We start from the raw sequence: 19,528 nt of genomic DNA on the forward strand, positions 1-19,528 counted from the left end.
ACGGACAGAGTCCAGCAATTGTCGAATACGAGCCACATTGTTGTCGGTTTTGCTGGTTGACGGCTGCTCAGAGCGTTGTTCGTCGTGAACTTCTTCCCGGCCCTCCTTAAAGGCCTTTGACCACCTTGAAACATGTGAGTAGGACAGAGAAGAGTCCCCGTAAGCCTCACGAATCATTTTGTTAGCCTCCTCAAGAGATTTTTTCAGTTAAGCCCAAAACTAAGTAATCGCGTAACGTTGCTCGATCGTCGATTCCATTTTTTTCGTGACACGGTCGGCGCGCAGAGGTTTACAATAAGTGATGTCCTGCCGCTTCCACAGCTTAGAGAGCACTGAGACCAGTTTTGCGGCGAAGCTTTGCGTCCCTCAGCCCACCTACTCCAAGTGGTTTGATCCCACTCCAACTAATAGGAGCGGCGCGGGAAATTAAATTGCATTACTTTTGGAATGCATCCATTATAATCAAATGTGGAACAGATGAAAACTAATTTCTGTCTCCTACTATCAAAACAATGAAGAGAAAAGAAAAGTACGAGTATAGTGAAATATCAGTGTTAGAAATATTTGTGGAAGTGAATAGAAGAGCAATAGCATCTCCAAGTGGAGCGTGCGGTTCATGCGGCTCACGAATTATGAACTTCGAGGAAAGTGTCACCTTCTAAAATCCTTCATTTAAATTCCGTGTAGCTGGACCGCATCCTCACTTCGGAAGAATCCAAACCTCCAAATTCCGGTTGACGCCTGTGTTTACCTCCCTTATTTTGGCTCCGCGCCTGGGGAGATGGGTATGGGGTAAAGCCCTCTGTATAATTAGAGGGAATAGGGAGGAAAGTCACAAACCTCAACCCTTACTCGTGACGCACGAGTGGGTGAGTGGTATGCGTCTGTAAACACGGGGGAGGCTTCGCTGTTTCTTTAGGGATTTATTCAATATATACATCGCTTACGTTAGGGGAAAGAAGGACACGACGAGCCAGGACAGAAAAGCATTTGATACCAGGATTTTCAAAGCAGGGCACAAACATCATGTGCTCTGAACATTTAAATACCCGAGTACTTTTCCTGTTTTGCCAGTTCCTTTTTTTTAAGAAAAGTTAATACCGAAGAGAATTCCCAGTAAGCTAAACCTACCACAGACCCGTTATCACTATCAATTTTTCAGCAGAAAATTAGGTAGCACGCATACTCCGGGGACATTTCTCCAAACCTCGCTCGACCTATCTTAAAGTCCGCAATTTTCTGTGCTTCTACATAATTGAGGTTTAATTCGATTCCTGAACTACCTGTTTTATGGCTTCAATACTGTTCCATGATACAGCGATGGGGAAACAATGGCCGTTCGAGTACTTAACTCCAATCCGCGAAAACGTCCTGGAATGGTCTACCAGGTAAAGAGTACTTTTTACAAGTACCTCAAATTTCATACCTCACGCATTACATACTTCCCATAGTCCACCTGCTACGATGACTCATTCACGAGTCCGCCGTGTCAAACAAAGCCTCCATGCCTGACATATTTTTCGTAGCTCACTATGAATAAAGAGTTTTAAATTCTTCACAAATAAATTGAAAGAAAATCTCGACTTAAAATCAAGGGTAAATCGTCCTCTTTCATCTCTGCAGGTCAAAGTGCGAGGATTCATGAAAATAATTAGGTCATGTTTCTCATTCCAGGATTATTCCTTCGCTTTGATACAACCCAAAGATGAATAACAAACTCTTTGACCTTATATTTGATTTTCCTTTGATAAATCGAGGCCCTTGGAACAAAGTAATCATACGGCCGATATCAGAATGCCGCTCTCATTGAACGAGTCGCAATAATCATTTGAAGCGAGTGAAATAATGAAATAAATGGAGCGGAAAGAGAGGACTGAATCTGAGACCACTACATTACGTTAAGTAAAAAACGAATATACACCGAAGATCGAGCTCACTTTGACCTCGATACTCAGATACGAACGAACGAAATGAATTACCAGTTCGAAAGTGATCAATTCCATATTGGTAACGTGTAAAGTGATTTGAAACATGAATTATTGACATGGCTAACAACGACAATATTCTTGTGTTAAGAAATCTATCGGCATTCAATTTATAAAGTTCTCAAGAGGTTATCTGCGGGTATAATTAATATGTTGAGTATAATTAGAGTTATATTAGTATGCAATCTGACAACTGTAGGAGTTTTAAAACAAAAGGAATGTCTTTATAAGAATTTGTATACCAATCCAATATATATATATATAGACATAAGGACAAGAACATTTTATTAATAGTTATATGGAACGACTAATGACTGCAAACTAATACATTATATGCATCAACTTCCATGATTGTCCATTTGCCATGAAGTTTGCGTCCCTGACGATTAGGGCGAGCTTTCCCACCGCCGTGACTGGCAAGCATGTCTCCGGCCTGTCTTCACTTCTCCTGCGCTGAGCACTGACTCAAGTCGCCAAGGTGCGATAATTTTAGAGTTGCCTCTAACAACGCTTCCTCTCACCAAACTGCGAGGACTCGTTCGAGGGAAAATATTTACCGGGCAAAGAAAACAAGCAATCTCTAAAACCAAACATTTCAACAGCGACCAAGATTAGCTCATGACATATTCTCCAAATGAAACCAATAATAAGGGAACCGATTGAAAGTGCTATGCAAATCGCATCGTACTCATCATAATAGAGCTTTCGCTCTGACAATCGGAATGCCTCCATCATTCACGGGGTTGAAACTGAATGAGTATATTCTATAATGGTGAATGTATATTTGAACTTTTAGGAGAGAAAATTAGGAAAATAATTTGTAGCGATTAATTGTCTAAATAAATTAAATTACCATGTTTCTCAATTGCCTAGCTAATCAATAAGATTAAAAATTTATGAACACCTAAAAGATGACTGTGATGGTAATACAGAGATTTTCTTTCAAATTAAGTATTTCTCTATCATCAATTTTACTAACACAGGTCCCTCTGGTAAGCCACCGCTAGAGTTTGTGGCAGGGGGTCTACATTCCAGTCTACGTTTGAGCCAAAACACCTTTACCTCCTATCGCGGTCGGACAACGTTATTATGGTCCCTATCTGTACTGCACTCACCCTCTCTAACTTTGTTTACATGATATTTCCCACCGTGGTACGATTGGGTTAATGATGCATTTTCGGCATCACTGCTAAAGAGGCATTCCTCCAATTTATGCAACATATTTAATCTGTAATTTAACCTCCGCTCCGCGAGTGTTTCCCAAACTAGCTCCTCTAATAATTTTGATACGCTAACCATAACAAGGTTAAACGAATCTAGCTCCTCTACATTACACACGATCCGATTAGGCAATTAATTCAACTTCATTAGGATAACATATGCCAGCAGCACATTCTAAATAAGGCTTAACCAGCGAAAGATAAGGTCCCTCTTTGACCTTTTCATCACATCCAGTAATCTTCCAATAAATCCTAATTTTATGTTAGCTTGTCCTCGTATGTGTTTCACCCAGGAGAGGTCGTGAGTGAGGGTTAACGCCTAGGCATTTAATCGAGTCTACACAATCCATTTCGATGTTCCCAACGCTGTAAGATTTCGGAAGGGAAATGCTCTTTTTTCCAAATATTAATCGAATTGCGCTTTTTTAAGTTTAACTTTAATTGCCAAGTGCTGCAGCAGTGTTGTGTAGCATTAAGACCATCTGAGAAAGCTGCTGCGTCCTCAGGATTACGAATATCTCTGTATACCACTGCATCGTCGGCAAATACCACTATCTTAGTATTAAATTTGTTTACATTACCCGCCCGGTTCCAAGGAATATCTTGAATGCCAGATGACAGTTGAACCGGTATATCTTTTGCCAATTTCACCATACCAGGCAAAGGTATCCTCAGAGAGTGAACGACAAAGTTTTTTGGCTTTGAAACCATAGTAATTAGAAAAAACGTACGTGTATAGGCTAGCAGAATTAATAAGGGTAGGTCAAATCATAGAGTAAACAGTTGGAGTAACTTAATAGTAACTAGCTAGTCCCTATATGGTTGTATGTATGTTTTTATAGCCTGAATAATAGTATATATTGATTGCCGGCTCCGGTGGCGGCGGAGGAACGCCTTAGCCTCAATCTTGTCTCAATTTAGAGGTTGAATAAATAAAGAAATAAATATGGTAATAGATGGATCAGTGGTATATTTTAGTACTTTTCAATTGATTGTTTTGGTGTTGCCTACGTGTTTTTGGGAATATTCTGAATTGCTGATGGCCTAAACGGATCCGTTACAATTGAGGGGAGTTTGAGAAGCAAAGGAATTCAGAATCTTACTAATTTAAAATGCCCCCCGCCCCCCCAAAACGCCCCACTTTTACGAGGAACGACCAAATTCCTCCGAGCGATAGAACTTTCCGAGAGGAATTCCGGAGAACCTTATCAATTAGTAAGGAAGGACATCCTGAGGGATTCCTCGTCCCTCAGCGAGAGTCAGGCGTTCGAGATCTCAAATTTCGAGAACTTTGCGTTCGTTCTTCCAGGCATTCGCTGCTCGTCCGTTTGCGCAGGCCCATCTCGACACCCTCTCTACTTGCCGCTCTCCGATTCTGAAAACTCTTGCTACAGGCTGCATCCTATCTCGGATGAAAACATTGAGGAAATTCAATCGAGAGGCTTTTAAAGGAGCATCCTCCCCTCCCTGGGCAGCCCAATCGACCGGAGGTGGGGGTGGGGGGAAGGGGGATTCGGGTCAAGGGGTAAATCGGGTCATTGGCCGTTTGGGAGGTAATTGAGCGAGCCATTCCCGAGATGGGGGAGTAGTCCAACGTCGACGACGACCGCGTGAGCATCTGCCCCGGACAAATATTATCCTCGCCTTCAGCCCTGGAGTGCCTTCTCCGTCGCATTAGGATATTTTATCCTCGCGCAGGCAAAAATTCAATCAGGCATGAATCCATGAAAGAGTAACTCTGAAATCTCCGTGAGATAATGAGTAGCATTCAGCATGAGTTCCCTACCGGTACCAGTTGGTTCCTTCCTGAGTATCTTTTAATTTTATACATTAAACTAGATTATTTTTCAAATTTATTATCAACCTTTTTAGCAGGTTTTATTTCACCAAAATTATATATCTCATATAGTTTATGGTTTTTACAAAAAAACAAACGGTTCATTTTCAATACGACTGCAAAACATTTTTATCGGAGTCGGAATAAAAGAAATTAATCTTTTAAAAAAGAGTCACGAGAATTTGATTGATGGGTTAAGAACTTTAGAGAGTCGCACAAACCACGGCATTATAAGGAAAGACATGACCTAAATCAATTACGTCTATTTCACATGCCGTGTTTTGTATAAGAAAAACTGACTTCAGTGGAACAAACAGCTTCGAATCCTAAAGATAGACAGTTTAATTCACTAAAAGCAGGAGGGAATTTCAAAAATCCTTCCCTGTAAGTAGCGCATGCATCTTAAAGTACAATACAATTTTTAATTTAACCTTCGCTCCGTAAGTAATATTTGGGATGCGCTATTAAGTTTATCATAACAACGTTTTACAAATCTAGCTCCTCTACGCTGCGTGCGATCCAATTTGGCAATCGATCCAAGTTCATAAGAATCCCATATACTAGCAGCATATTCCAAATGATGCCTAACCAGCGAAATATAAAATTTCTCTTTGACCTTCTCATCACATTTACCCATCATCATTGGTCGCTCAATCCTAAGATTGGTTAATTGCAGCCCTACATCCAACCCTATCAGATGCTAATTGGCTTATTTTCTGGTAATTTTTGGAAAACACTTTCTTCTTTATTTGTTCCATGTATTTATCCCTTGGCCTGGGACTATTTCCTCTATTTTTCTATTATATTCCTCACGAATCCATTGTGCCTCAGGGTGTGGCCAATCCATCTGGTTCTTCTTTTCTTTATGGTGTTTCACAAGGTCCGTTCTTCGCCTATTCTTCTGTATACTTCTTCATTTCTTATTTTATCCGTCCATTGGATCTTTAGCATCCTCCTCCAGCACCAGGTTTCGAAGGCTTCTAGTCTTTTCTGGTTTACTTTTCCGATGGTTCATGCTTCTGATCCAATATATAGAGTGCCACGCTCCATACCAATGTTTTCACATATTGTTTCCTCGTCTGTAGTTCCATCTTCTCTGAACACAGCATTTGTCTTTTCATTTTGAATGCTCTCTAAGATTGAGCTATTTTTCGCTTGATGTCTGTATTACTTCTTTCGTCCCATTTGATGCTATTTCCGAGATAGGTGAAGGAATCCACTTGCTCTAATTTTTGTCCTTTCAGTGGGAGTACTGTATTCCGCTTCTCTCTTCTATATTCTAGCATTTTAGTCTTCATATTTTTTATACTCATGTTCTATCTTTGTAGAACTTTATCCAATGCATTTAGTGACCTTTGCAGATCCTCCTGGTTTTCTGCTATCATGGCAATATCGTCGGCGAAGCGTAGCGTATTTATCTTTTCTTCATTGATCCTAATTCCGTTTAATCCAATGCTTGTGCTTCTCTTATTGCCTACTCCAGGTACATCTTGAACAATGTAGGCGAGAGGTTGCATCCTTGTCTAACTCCTTTGTTAAAATTAGCCTCTATATGGCTTCCATCTCCCATTAGCATTGTGGCTACTTGTTTCTTTTATAGCTGATGGATTATTCCTCTGCCGTTGTAATCTATTCCGAGATTTTTCTAGCAGTCCCAACATCTCGTTCCATTCCACATTATCGAAGGCTTTCTCTAAATCTACGAATGCCACATACAGTTGCATGTTCACATGTATTGTTTTCTCTATCATGATTCGAGGAAAAAGTTTAGCTTTCCTCGTTCCTCTGTTCTTCCTAAAGCCAAATTGCTTTTACCCAGTACTTTTCCAACCAAGCCTAATTTTTGTTACCCCATCCACGTATTCCCCGTATATATAAATATATAAGTTATAAAGGATGCAAGATACGTCCTTTTCTAAACACAATTTGGTCCAAATGTGCGATAAAATGTCTCCGTTTTCCCTCACGCACCCGCGAAATAAATTAAAACAAACCACTCCATGTTTACGGGCACGAATTGCTGTGTTAGTTTAACTATCAGATTGCTGAGGAAAAAGTACAAAGTTAAATGCTTCGTCCATTAATCCACCGGGGAAAAGGCCGCGGAAAAAACAGCGGGTATTAGTGACTTAACCGTTCAAAAAGGTTCGCTTTACTTGGAAAATAGTCACTGGAAAACCCCATAAATTGCTGAAGAAAGTCCTTTTTTCAGCAATTTAGCGGTTGCTCTGCAAAAACTAGTGACAAGAACAGAGCGAAAATGGTAGCGAGAGGAAAAATCTTCAAATCCCACGTGGCGTGAGCGCTTACTATATTTCTCACGCCGACCTACGCTTTTGCCGGCCCTCGGCAAGCGATTGTCCCGAGACATTTTCACCACCTCGCCCCGCATATCGAGCGACTCAGTCGGTCACCAGGTCAGCGGGGAGTAAAAGCAGGATGCAGGGAGGAGCCGCGCGTGGACGAAGACGAAGGGAGAGTGCTCTTCTCCCACTGGGCTGAGATTGAGGGGTAGGTGGAGCGGAGGAGAGGAGGGTGCAATTTCCGTGTAAGAGGTAAACGAATACGCCATTTTCATTTGCGATTCCTCCCTCGGATGAATTTCCTTTGCGGTCCTCTCCTTCCCGCCCACGGCCAGCGCCCAGCCGACCAACGGACGGCAATCCTCCGGCCATCATAGGCGACGTCGAGGGCGCGTCTCCGCGGATGGCGTCGCTTGCCGACAAGGCCGTTGGACACGCGCGCTCGCAAGAGAGGCGGAGGTGGTGCTCTGAGGGTGCTCCTGTCGCAGCGCGCCGCTGAGGCCACGGGCGGCGCCCACCGGGAGAAATATTATAACCTCGCAAAAAAATACTCAATTCACAAGACCAGTTTTTTTTCGGCGTGATATGAATCGATTCAGCTTTACCCGAGCAGCGTGATTTTTCCGGGAGCCAGATCTCCCTGGGAAACCGCAGGCGGCACGGTGAAAGCAAACCCCAGAAAAATCCCCCCACTGTATCCAGGTGCGTTAATTGCAGCCAATGATTGGCTTAGTATCGCATGATTTCTGTCCTCACCTCTTAAAATAATTTTCGAGTTGATTACAGTGGTGTTTTCAATGATCCTATCATCGCTTAAAACCATCGCCATTCGCCATCTGGAGCGCGAAGGTGAGATCAGTGCTAATAGATGTCAGTTTATGGGTTTTCTTCCGATTAAAATATGTAACTATGCATTTTGTAGACATTTTATCCGTTGATTGCCACTAAACTAGGTATATTTTACCATTTTATCGAGTGAACAATTACATGCTGTTGGGAAACAAATTTACGAAGTTTGATATGCTCCGAAAGTCGGTTTAATAGGTGAGAGAAGAGCTCATGTAGTTATAACAGTAGCTTCCATCAAAGAAAAAATTCCAGTCCCAGATATTTGAACTCAATAAAATAGAATATAAATCTGTGGTTAATTCTATGAGGTTTTCCTGTGGCAAGTTAAATCTTCTGCCAACCTGAATACGCGAAGGTCCGAGTGATAGATGAAAGACGGAGATAATTGTCAGTTGATAGTAACGTCACCAATATGAAACCATTTCAGGTCTATATTCCTTTACCTATTTTTTCAAAATCAAACTTTTGGAGCATTTTCATTTTAGGATGAGCGAAAAATAAAATTAAACTTCAAAATGCATAGGGTGAGTGAAACAAACTTTTTTTACCGCCACTTGAGAAATAGGTAAATTATTCATATATTTTTTTAGATAAGTTCTAGATATTTTTGATATTGTTTAGATATTTTTGTACCCTGCAAGCCACCGCTAGGGTGTGTGGCATATCTAAAATATTAGAGGAGCTAAATTGGGAATAACTCACGGAGCGAAGGTTAAATTAAAGACTAAATCTCTTGCATAAATTGGAAGGGTATCTCTTTAGCAGATATGTTGGCATTTTAATATTACCCCCATCGCACTACGGTAGAAGTGATCAGGCCAATATAATTAGAGAGATAAAGTGTAGAACAGATAGGTTTAAGATGTCTTTTTTTCCCAAGAACGATAAGGGGACAGAATAACATTGTCCGACTGCAATAGGGTCATATTCAGGTTAAAATTAGTCTGATGTATATACACACCATAGCGGTGCCTTTCACGGTACTAAAATAACAAATATAAGGGAGTGAATATACACCAGACTGATTTTGACCCGAGCATGACCCTACCGCGGTCGGAGTATGTTATCCTGATCCATTATCGCTCGTGGGAAAAATGGCACCTTAAATATATCTGTTCTACACTTAATCTCTCTAATTCTATTGACATAATCTCTCCTACCGTAGTAAGATGGGATACATTTTCAACATCACTGCTAAAGAGACGCCCTTCCAATTCATTCGAGAGATTTAATCTGTAAATCAACCATCGCTCCGTGAGTGATTCCCAGCCTAGCTGCTCTAATATTTTGGATACGCTACTCAGTTTATCATAACCGCTTTACAAATCCAGCTCCTCTACGCTGTACGCGATCCAATTCGGCAATCAATCCAACTTCGTGGGGATCCCATAGTATACTTGCAGCGTATGCTAAATGAGGCCTAACAAGCGAAAGATAACGTTTCTCTTTGACCTTGTCATCACATTTACCCAGTACACTTCTAATAAATCCCATTTTTTTTTAGTTTTTCCACCTATTCCCCGAATGTATTTCACCCACGAGAGCTCACGGGTGAGGGTGACGCCTAGGTATTTGATTGAGTCTATACATTCCATTTCGGTGTTCCCGGGAATAACTACTTTCCCAAAAATTCATCACAACGCACTTTTTTAAGTTTAATTCTAATTTCCAAGTGTCGCACCAGCGTTGCATGGTATTAAGATCATCTGATAAAGCTGCTTTACCTATCCTCAGGACCACGGATATCACGGTAAACCACTGCATCTCCGAAAAATAAGCGTATCTTACTCGTGACTTCGGAGTCAATATCGTTAATGTTAACCTCTGATGTTGCACCCACCCCGCTTCCATATGCTCTTATAAAAAAAGCGCTCTAGAAAGAGATATTCTTAGCATTGATGTCGACTTGAGGACGATTATGACTTCAGTAATGTGGTAAAGCAAAAGTACTGGGCCAAAGAAAATATAAATATAAGCTTTTGAGTAGCAAAAGATAAATTATGCTAAGAGTCTGAATAAAAATAATATGCATGCAAACCGTCTGAATCCTAGCAAAAATAAAATGAATTGTATCAGAATTAATTATCATTTATTACGGGTGACAACTCTGGGTTAATCGCGTGCAAACAGTAAGGGCATTCGGTGAATCATATATCGTACTTTTTATACGGCGTAGTTATACTATTAGGTGTACAGTCTTCTTTATTTCAAAACGATCTTTAAAAAATAAATGTGTACCCTTCTCTTTTCCTTCAATAAACTCGAAACATTATATTTTAAATGATTTTTCCAGTTTATTTAGAAGTATTTTTTTATTGGGACGTTTAAGCAATAGTTTCAGTATCGGTACATTTATTAAAATTTTAGCAAACTTTTTCCAAAACTAAAACACGTTTCTAAGTGCTAACCACGATGTGCGGTGGTGTAAGAACGCTGATCTCCGGGTGCCAGGCAAGAAGAAGTAGGAAGTACGAGTAGGAAGTGGAGCAATTGTTACCTAATGATTTCTGAGAAAAAATTACTAAGGCTTCACATGTAATTTACCAATGCACTGATCGCCAAAGAAGAGAAGCCGATCCATTTTCCATTTCCTGAATTGCGATGAGTTTATCTTTGACTTGGAAAAGGAAAATCATAACTACACGCAAAAGCACTCTTTGGAAATACTCTTTGAAGAATGAAGAAAATGCCATCTAAACCCCCAAAAAGAGGATTCTGACAAAGCGTGAACGAAAGACTCTTTGTAGAATCATGTCAGTCTCTTTGTTTAACAACTGGCAAAGATTGAAAAGCGGCACCCATCTGTCTACCTGTCATTAACGAACGATTTGACATTTGCTTCGACCGATATCTGGTTTACACCCCTCCCGGCGCTGTCATTGGGGTTTCCCGTGAAAGAGTTTCTCGGAATAACAGTAAACTTTCTCTAATTGTCAGAGGGGCGATGGAGGAGGCTGAAGCGGGCTTTAGTGGGAGCCCGGCGGTCGCAGTCGAAACACGCGGGACTCCAGACGACACGACCAACTGGGGCATCTCCTGCAGCGGCGACCGTTGACGCCAAGGTAAGCGCTACTCCCGGGGGAATCTTGTGAATTAAAATGCCCTAAGGTGCACATACTAAACCCCTCCGAGGGGTTAGGATAACGGAGTGTAGATTGCAATTATTTTGCATTTTTTTATCTCCCGGTCCAACCCGTGTTTCGCTTGGTCATTCCCCGAAGTTCCAAGGCGAGCGCGCATGTCCGATGGTGTAAGAGGAACGAGATTTATCACGGACGGATACCGAGGTTCACGCTTTCTTCCGCTCAGTGAATACAGTGTCAAAGAAAAAAATGAACTTTTTTACGAGACCTTGGATCAATGTTTAACACATGGAGGATAAAAATTATCTCAATTTAAACCTGTTGTCTTCGGATTCACCGAATTAAATATTTTATATTCATGTGAAATACGTTACTCCTTAACCTAAAGGCAGTCTCGCTACGACTGTCATTTTAAATAAATTAGGCTAGGAGGAGAAATTAAATCTTTCCTTATTTGACGGATAGCTTATTGGTTGAGTTAACCGAGTTAATATCATACTAATACAATGCGAACGAATTGTATTCCAATTTTAAATGAAAAAATGCATCGCTCGCTGAATAATAAACGGCAGTTAAAAGTTCCGTTTGTCAAAATCAATCGATATAGTTATTAGTTTACAAATCAAAGTTCGCATTCCTTATTTTCTCTCTCTACGTCGAGCATTCCTTATGTGAGCTGGATAAACATTCTTCTCTTGTGGATGACAACTTAGTCCTTGGCTGTTCCTTTGGAGTTTGAGGAAGCCATTCGATAGCATTCTCCTTGAGAAGAGACGCCCTCTACTTCGGACAACGAACTCACTTGAACTTGGGGAAGTAACAAGTGCGGCCGGGAGTCCTGGGGAGAGCGATTCTCGACTGCGCTTTCTCAAGCAGCAACTCGTGATCAGCACGTTTAATCGCGTCAGTGAGAAACAAGAATGCATTCAACATCGCTCGACATTGACCTATTTTGGGAAAATACGAGAGACAATATTCGAAAAGTGAAATTAAATCACTCCAATTTTATTTATTTAGATATATTATTTCCAAGGAAACGACTGTGATGCAATGTACAAAGCGAACAGTAACTACGGCCGAATGAATATAGTATAATGGGAAGACTCAACCCCGGCCGTACTCTCATATATATATTTATAAGAGTACGGCTGGGGTTGACTCTTCCCATTATAGACTGTGATGCATTTTATTCGAGGTTATGGTCAATAAAACTAACCGCTGAATGTTCCCAATAATGATTCAAATTCAAAAACCTAAATGAGAGCTCACGATATGATATTAGTAGTACAATCGCAATTCTTAGTTTGTCACGCACAATATTGAAAAAATTAAATTGGTAGAGAAAACCTTCGGAAGAAAAAATAAATAAAAATATTACACAACTGCAAATAAATTAATAAATCTTCATTGAGGTGCAAAAAAATTGTTTAGATTAACTAAAATTAGCAGGATTGAATTTTAAATAAATCAAAACCTAAAAACGTTAAAAAATGAATTCCAAATCCCTCAGCTGCCGGAGGAAATGATGGCCTAGAGTTTCAATTGCCATCTTCCAAAACGCCGGAAGTTTGTTTTTTTTAATCTAACAGTTTAGCAGATTTCGTTTCTGAGCATTTAATAATGGCCTACTACTTTCTAGGTGACTGGGAAGCTTTCACCCAGCCCAAATATGTGGACGCTGTCCGTGACCGCCTTCGCTTTCATCGCTGTCGCCTCCACAGGTGAGTTCGGGCTGCATGACTTATGCTCTAATAAGTTCGCACGATAAAATGGATGTAGAATACTAAATAATTTCATGTTCCACCAACCGAATGCAAATTGGATACGTTTTGAAGCAATCTCAAATTAACTTGGTTACTTTCTTGCATGCACATTACACCGAAAGCCAATTAAATATCGGTGATTTTTCAGCGGAGAATTCCAAATTATCTTCATACTAAGAAGCTTTACAAAAGCTCTCCTCAAAGAGATCTCCAAAATGCCAGCTTTTAAGCCGAGGCATACTATTTTAATTCGTAGCTTCTTTCATGAATCCTGATATTTAGACTAATTATTCATTTAATTACTATAGTTCAAAACGTTTTGTTATGAGTTACATAATTAAAAGCGTGCATTAGGTTTTTAACTATCTATCTAGCATTTAAATGCCATTTTTTTCGGAAAATAAAATTATGTTTTAATTTCAATTTAAGACAAGATATTTCTTTATGGACCCGTGTTCTTCTGATATACCAGCATCTAACGAAAATAATACCATTTTTTGGAGGTTACTTTGTTCGTGCATTTAGAAAATATCGTCGTAGTAAAAATCAGCTAATATTCAAGCATTTGCAATCCTGCCAGGAACAATGATATTCTTTGAAAAAATTGGATTCAGCATTTAGGTATTTAGTTATTTATATGATTATACGTACGATAAAAATATTAATAATGTGAAAAATACATACACATTTTTTCAAAGCTTTTTCATTCTTGGTCTCAATGTAGCTTTGTTCACTAATTTGCTCGCATTCCCAATATAATCACGTAAGTGATGAAAAAGCGTGTATACATAAATATTTGTACGCTATTTAACTTTTGAGCACTTACTTATGGAAAAAAATACCAAATCAACACAATTCCTTAATATGAAGAGTATGAACGACACCTCCTCGCAGTATTTTCAAATAAAAGGATCCCTTTAATACTTTCGTTAAGTAAATCGTGACAAATGGTGAGAGAGGAAAACACCTCAGCCGGCGTCGTCCGTGAATGAATTACGGGTCACACACTTCGTGCCTTCCTCGCTTTCTCCTCGCGAGGAAAGTGAAGGAGAAAAATAAAAAAAGATGAGGCGGGGGCGTGTTATTTCGGGGAAAAACATGTCGCGCGGTCTTGATAATGAGGCTATTCCTCGGGAATGTGTGTCGGATGCCTCGCCTCCAGTCGTAAGTCAACGTCGCCTCGCTCCCACCTGTGCTCCTTCCTCCCCTCCCCACTCCGACCTTCCCCCTTTCGAGGGCGCCACCTCGGCAGCCGTGCTCTGAAATGATCCTTTCCCTTCCCTCTACGCAATAACTGATAGTTCGCTGGCCGCAAAATGGCAGGATTATAATTCTTTTCTTTTTAATACCCCAAAACCGTACCCTGCGAGCCATCTCAAGGGCTAGCAAGGATGTGCTAGAATGCCGCTAATTAATTTCTCAAGAAGCTTTTGTAATGTAATCAAACCCTGTCTTATGACAAAACTGAGCATTGAAGTGATTGCGTTGGAGAGTTCTGTCATGTTTTGTGATGATCGCGATTCTTGGGCTGTAATGAAGTATATTTTAACCAATCATTTAAGAGGACTTTCATTCTTAATACAGATAGGGTACGTATCATGACGATACCCATATGAGATTTTTCACGAATGTTCAAAATGCGTAAAAAAATTGTACTTTATTTACAGCTACCCCATTATTTGTTTATTAAATAATTGAAAATTGTGTAATGTATATATATATGTATGTATGTATATGTATGTAAATATGTATATGTATATATATATATATATATATATATATATATATATATAATTATATATAACACTTTTTGAAAGTCTCACGGACGTGTATCATAATGTATAACACTTAGCACTAGTGTGTACAGACAAAAACACACAGAAACACACAAAAATAGTGAGTCTCTTTGTGTGTTTCTGTGTGTTTTTGTCTGTGTCCACTAAATGTTGAATAAGGTGTCTTGCCGATAATCTTTATCCTGCAATCCTGCATCAGTACTACGCCTCCAGCTCTAAATAATATAGATCGCCAAGCTTTCAATATCCTTTTTCACTTCCTATGACACTGAACCTTTCTCAAGGAGCATGGTCAATTTTATCTCAACCTTCAGTACCCCACCATCTCGCTACCTATTTTCTTATTCGTCTTTTCTTTCTTTTTACATTAACTCCATCGACTTTCTCTTTTCCTCATCTCCGTCTGGCTCTTTTTGATTTGCTTTTCTCTATTCAGCTCATGTTTTTCAATGCTCCTAAAAACTTACTTCTCTACAGGTTATAACTAACCCCTTACAGAAATCTCAAAAGTCTCCAATATACATCAATTCTGTTTCTCTTAGTATGCAAATCTCCGAACCATAAAGCGCCGGGATTCTTAAAAAATATTTGGCTCAGCTTTTTCGCCTTCTCCTATACATTTTCTTCATTTTTTGAAGCATTCTCTATTTTCAAAACCATGCCAATTTTCCATCAAAATACTACCCAGGAGAATCGCCCGACCTTTCCCAACTTATTTCCCCCAGAAGAAATTGAAGTTCGCGCTCCATTATTGGAAGTTTCATCTTCTTTTCAATTTCGCAGAATATTGTTAAATATATATTCATGAACCTATTTGTAATGCATTTAAACTACCACACATCTTTCCCACGAATCGCCTGGTATTTAATGTAGATTTAGATGTTACCCTCAATTGCATCCGCAAGGTAAAATAATATTATTTTCTCTGAAATGTTAAAAGTTATTTTTTCGTTCTCAAAACAATTAGCCAGGATATCGGGGCAACTACAATACGACAACGCCACCCTGACAGTGCCTGATAACTGGGAGGGTCATCATGAAACTCTGGTCAAACTAATGGTCCAGAGATTGAACTCCGGAGGGTGGTCACATGGCGACTGGGAGATGGACCCCAATGAGGCCGGTGAGTATAGTATGTATCTGCTCCTGACTTAATTAAACATATGCCATTGGTTAACCATGAGTCTTAAAGGACATTTTCCGCATAAAATGGCAAAGCATCCAGAGATATTCACAAAAGTTTTTAAAAAATACAAAAGAAGACATAAAATAAATGCACGTCAGTGACAAACTGAATAATGAATTCAACCTTGAATGATACGGTAAGAATGTTGGCATATTAAGTGCGAGTATTTTTAAATAATTAAGTTTCAACTAAAATTTCAAATTTTGATGTCACATCTTTATTAAATTTACTTTGATGAAATTTTTCAATTTTAATTATGTATAACCCTTAAGTTTGAAAATCGGATGATTAAAAAATATGGTATGTTTCTTAGAGCTCTCTTACGGCAAGTAAATACTATTAATCAGATCAATGTGTCTTAAATCTTCATCGGGAAACATTAATTCGCAAAAACAACAGTGTCTCCAAATTATGCATCAGTAAATATGTCGCCCCGAACGCTCAAGAAAGATAAACATTTAAATTACAAGCATACCGTTCCTAATGCAAAATTTAAAAGTCAATTCTTGTCTATAATTGTCTGACTGGGTCTTGAATATTCAGAAACTGGTAACTATTCATTCAACTGCGAGGAGTTCGTGCTTCTTTTGTGAAGTCTGAATGCATTGACGCGGTGAGGTGAGAGTGGTTAATCTTCATCAGAGAAACATAAGCCATTTCAGATTAACATAAAATATTTTACGCAATTCATACTCTCGAATTAAACCTCCCGCAGAAAATTAAGTAAGTAGTAATGTATTACATCAGTGCAACCTAAATCAAATCTCGTGGTTTCTGTCTCCAGGCAAGTCTCATTAAAGTTCCTTTCAACTGCGTTAATCGAAATCGGTTTAGCTCCAAGCAACTAGAGACAAGTGAATTAATTCATTCATTCTCGAGTTTTTTCATTACCACCAGATTCTCATTTCTTGAAGTCTTTTTCCGAGAAAGAAAGTCCTTGAAATTTATTTAAGGGATGCATCACAATCACGTTCAGAATTGTTCTATTCTCACAACTGCTTTCAAAGTGATCAACGCGAAAATTAATTTTGATGTAGTATGATTTTAATACTTCTGCTTCAACTGTTTTGAGTTAGAAAACGTGCTAACGGAAACATAGGTAAAATAAAAATAAATATAATACCTGTAAAATTACTAAATATTTTACGGAGAAATGGAAGAAAGAGATTTTACGTGGAATTTATGAAGACAAAATTAGAATAGAAGGCATATTAATGTTCATTTTGATCCCTATCCCGAATAGTGAAGTGCGATATCCTGTGCGGAAAAAGCAGCGCTAAGTATAATCAACAGATTTATATGTATATATATATATATATATATATATATATATAGTACTTAACACAGTAACAAACAATATATAAACACAAAAAAAGGATCACTCACACGTTATTTCTTGATAATTTCGACGGAATTCTACTCCTCTCTATCTTCCGATGAAGACGGAGTAGAATTCCGTCGGAATTATCAAGAAATAACGTGTGGGTGATCCTTTTTTGTGTTATATAAATATATATATATATATATATATATATATATATATATATATATATATATATTTATACGTCCGAAAAAGTAGAATTAACTGATTTGATAAATTTGTTGCGGGATATAGAAGTTAGCCAGATGGTGTGAACCCGGAGCGACATTCACTGCGGCGGTGTACTACAATAAGCTTTCTAAACTGAAGTTTGCAACTTGGAACCGGCAACGTGGAATACTGTCATGCATGTGTCAATAATATCGCGCAGTGATGAGGCACGACCACGCCCCGCTCCCTTCACTGTTGAGAAGAAAATTAGGGCAATCAAATTCATATGAGACCTCTTTTGATCATCCCCATAGCTCAATGCAACAATTTCAGAGTGTAAAGATCATTCACCTTGACCGGGATTCAAACCCGGATCCCTCAATTTCTGGTCGAGGTCTTTAGCCAGTTGAGCTATCGAGGCGTCCTCTTAAACTCTGAAATAGTAAAGTGCAAAAACAAAAGCACTCGACCGGACATTGAGGGATACGGGTTCGAATCCCGGTCAAGGCGAATGATTTTTACACTCTGAAATTGTTGGATTGAAAGGCATATAGTATTAGCGGATGACTCTGTTAAAAGTTACTGTTGCGGCATCTACCGCAGTTTTTTTGGAATCCCCTTCGCTCATTGCGGCTAGTGACTTCCACGCATTCTTTCGCCCTGTGAGGAACCTTGACCCTTTTCATGAATGGTGCGAAGTTGAAAGCAGAAGTATTGAATTGATTGAAATCTCAGGTGGCAGATTTTTCTGAAAAGGTTTAAAAAAAAGACTTATCCATAGACATCAGAAGTTCTTAGAGAAACATGGTGACTATATGAAAAAATGAAATTTACGTACGATACATTTTTTCTTTCTTTATATAGTTTTTTTAATGACCTACCGGTGGTTACTTTGGAAACACGTGTCGTAAAGTTGTTTGAGACGGCCAAAAATCTTATCATAATGGGAAAATTAACTATGTCGCCGTTAGATATCCCCGAAGAATGCATGAAATGCAATAATTCATGGTAAGGGAGTGATTTTTTCTTATTTCGCTGGCTCTCTAGCATTCAGAACACGTACCGTTTGGATTTTCTATAAGACACTCGAAAGATATCAGGCGGGACATGAACTCGGGTCCCTCCGGTTGATACCTGCAGCCTAAAACTGCACTCATTAGGTTGCCATGCCGTCAGAATAACTTCTATGGTGTTTTCACTCACATCCTCTTTTAGCTAATGAACACTTGATATTATGTAAGTATTCGCAACTTAGATGTATTGTAACATCATGGGGCGAAGATGCTTCTAATGAAATGTCCCATATTCTCTTTTGAGAACCGTGCGTAAATCCTCATTTAAGGATAAGCCGAACGCAGTAGGATTCTACGGAAGCCGACGTGGTTTTAATGAAGGTCGGACTGCAAATTCACCCTATGAGATTAATACCTAACCTCATTTTGCATTCCATAGAAGCCTCTTCAGCAATTTCCGGTCTTCGAAGTAGTTCTTCGTGCACCGACCTTCGAAGGTATTAAAGTGAAGAGCAAATAAACTGAAGGTCATGAAATCAAACGGCTGGTTTTTTCACTTTCACATTTTAACAACATATATGATTTCCTTTCGCTTAGGTCAATAAAGGATATCTATTAGCATATCTTCGGGAAGTGGCTCTCCAATGGTCTTGAAAAACCTTCTCGAGTAAAAAAACTTTTTATGCTGCGTCAAATTAGCGACGGCAGTTTCGTCGACCACCTTATTCCTTATAGGCGGAAACTGTCGACCGGTCTTTGCGGTGGTGGCAAAAGAAAACATCGGAGCGGAAAGGTTTTGAGTCGCATCGTGCGCTTTCGGAGAAAGAATACAATTTGACGGTTCCACGACCCGCGGCATTCTTCCAACATGCACGAAATATTCCGGTCACATCGACTTCTCGTGTCCTCCGCCACTCCCACCGAAGCAGCTCCCGAAAAGGCTCGCACGAGAGAAATGAACC

At 39.4% G+C, this 19,528-nt stretch overlaps 2 protein-coding genes across 4 annotated transcripts in view; one reads left to right on the forward strand and one right to left on the reverse strand.

Annotated features, from left to right (window-relative positions):
- Positions 1-19,528, reverse strand: part of LOC139700901 (E3 ubiquitin-protein ligase MARCHF8-like) — a 62,370-nt gene that overhangs the window by 41,266 nt on the left and 1,576 nt on the right. The window lies entirely within an intron of this gene.
- LOC139701072 (uncharacterized) overlaps positions 8,018-19,528 on the forward strand; it is a 41,320-nt gene continuing 29,809 nt past the window's right edge. Inside the window, exons 1-4 of the mRNA XM_071599647.1 lie at positions 8,018-8,047; positions 11,132-11,256; positions 12,917-12,998; positions 15,804-15,959. Of these exons, the coding sequence (XP_071455748.1) occupies positions 12,947-12,998; positions 15,804-15,959 (208 nt within the window). The 5' untranslated portion in view covers positions 8,018-8,047; positions 11,132-11,256; positions 12,917-12,946. The remainder of the gene's footprint in view (positions 8,048-11,131; positions 11,257-12,916; positions 12,999-15,803; positions 15,960-19,528) is intronic.

This window comes from Hetaerina americana, unplaced genomic scaffold, assembly GCF_022747635.1.
Source record: "Hetaerina americana unplaced genomic scaffold, ioHetAmer1.1.p SCAF_11, whole genome shotgun sequence".
In the NCBI taxonomy this organism is placed as follows: Eukaryota; Metazoa; Arthropoda; class Insecta; order Odonata; family Calopterygidae; genus Hetaerina; species Hetaerina americana.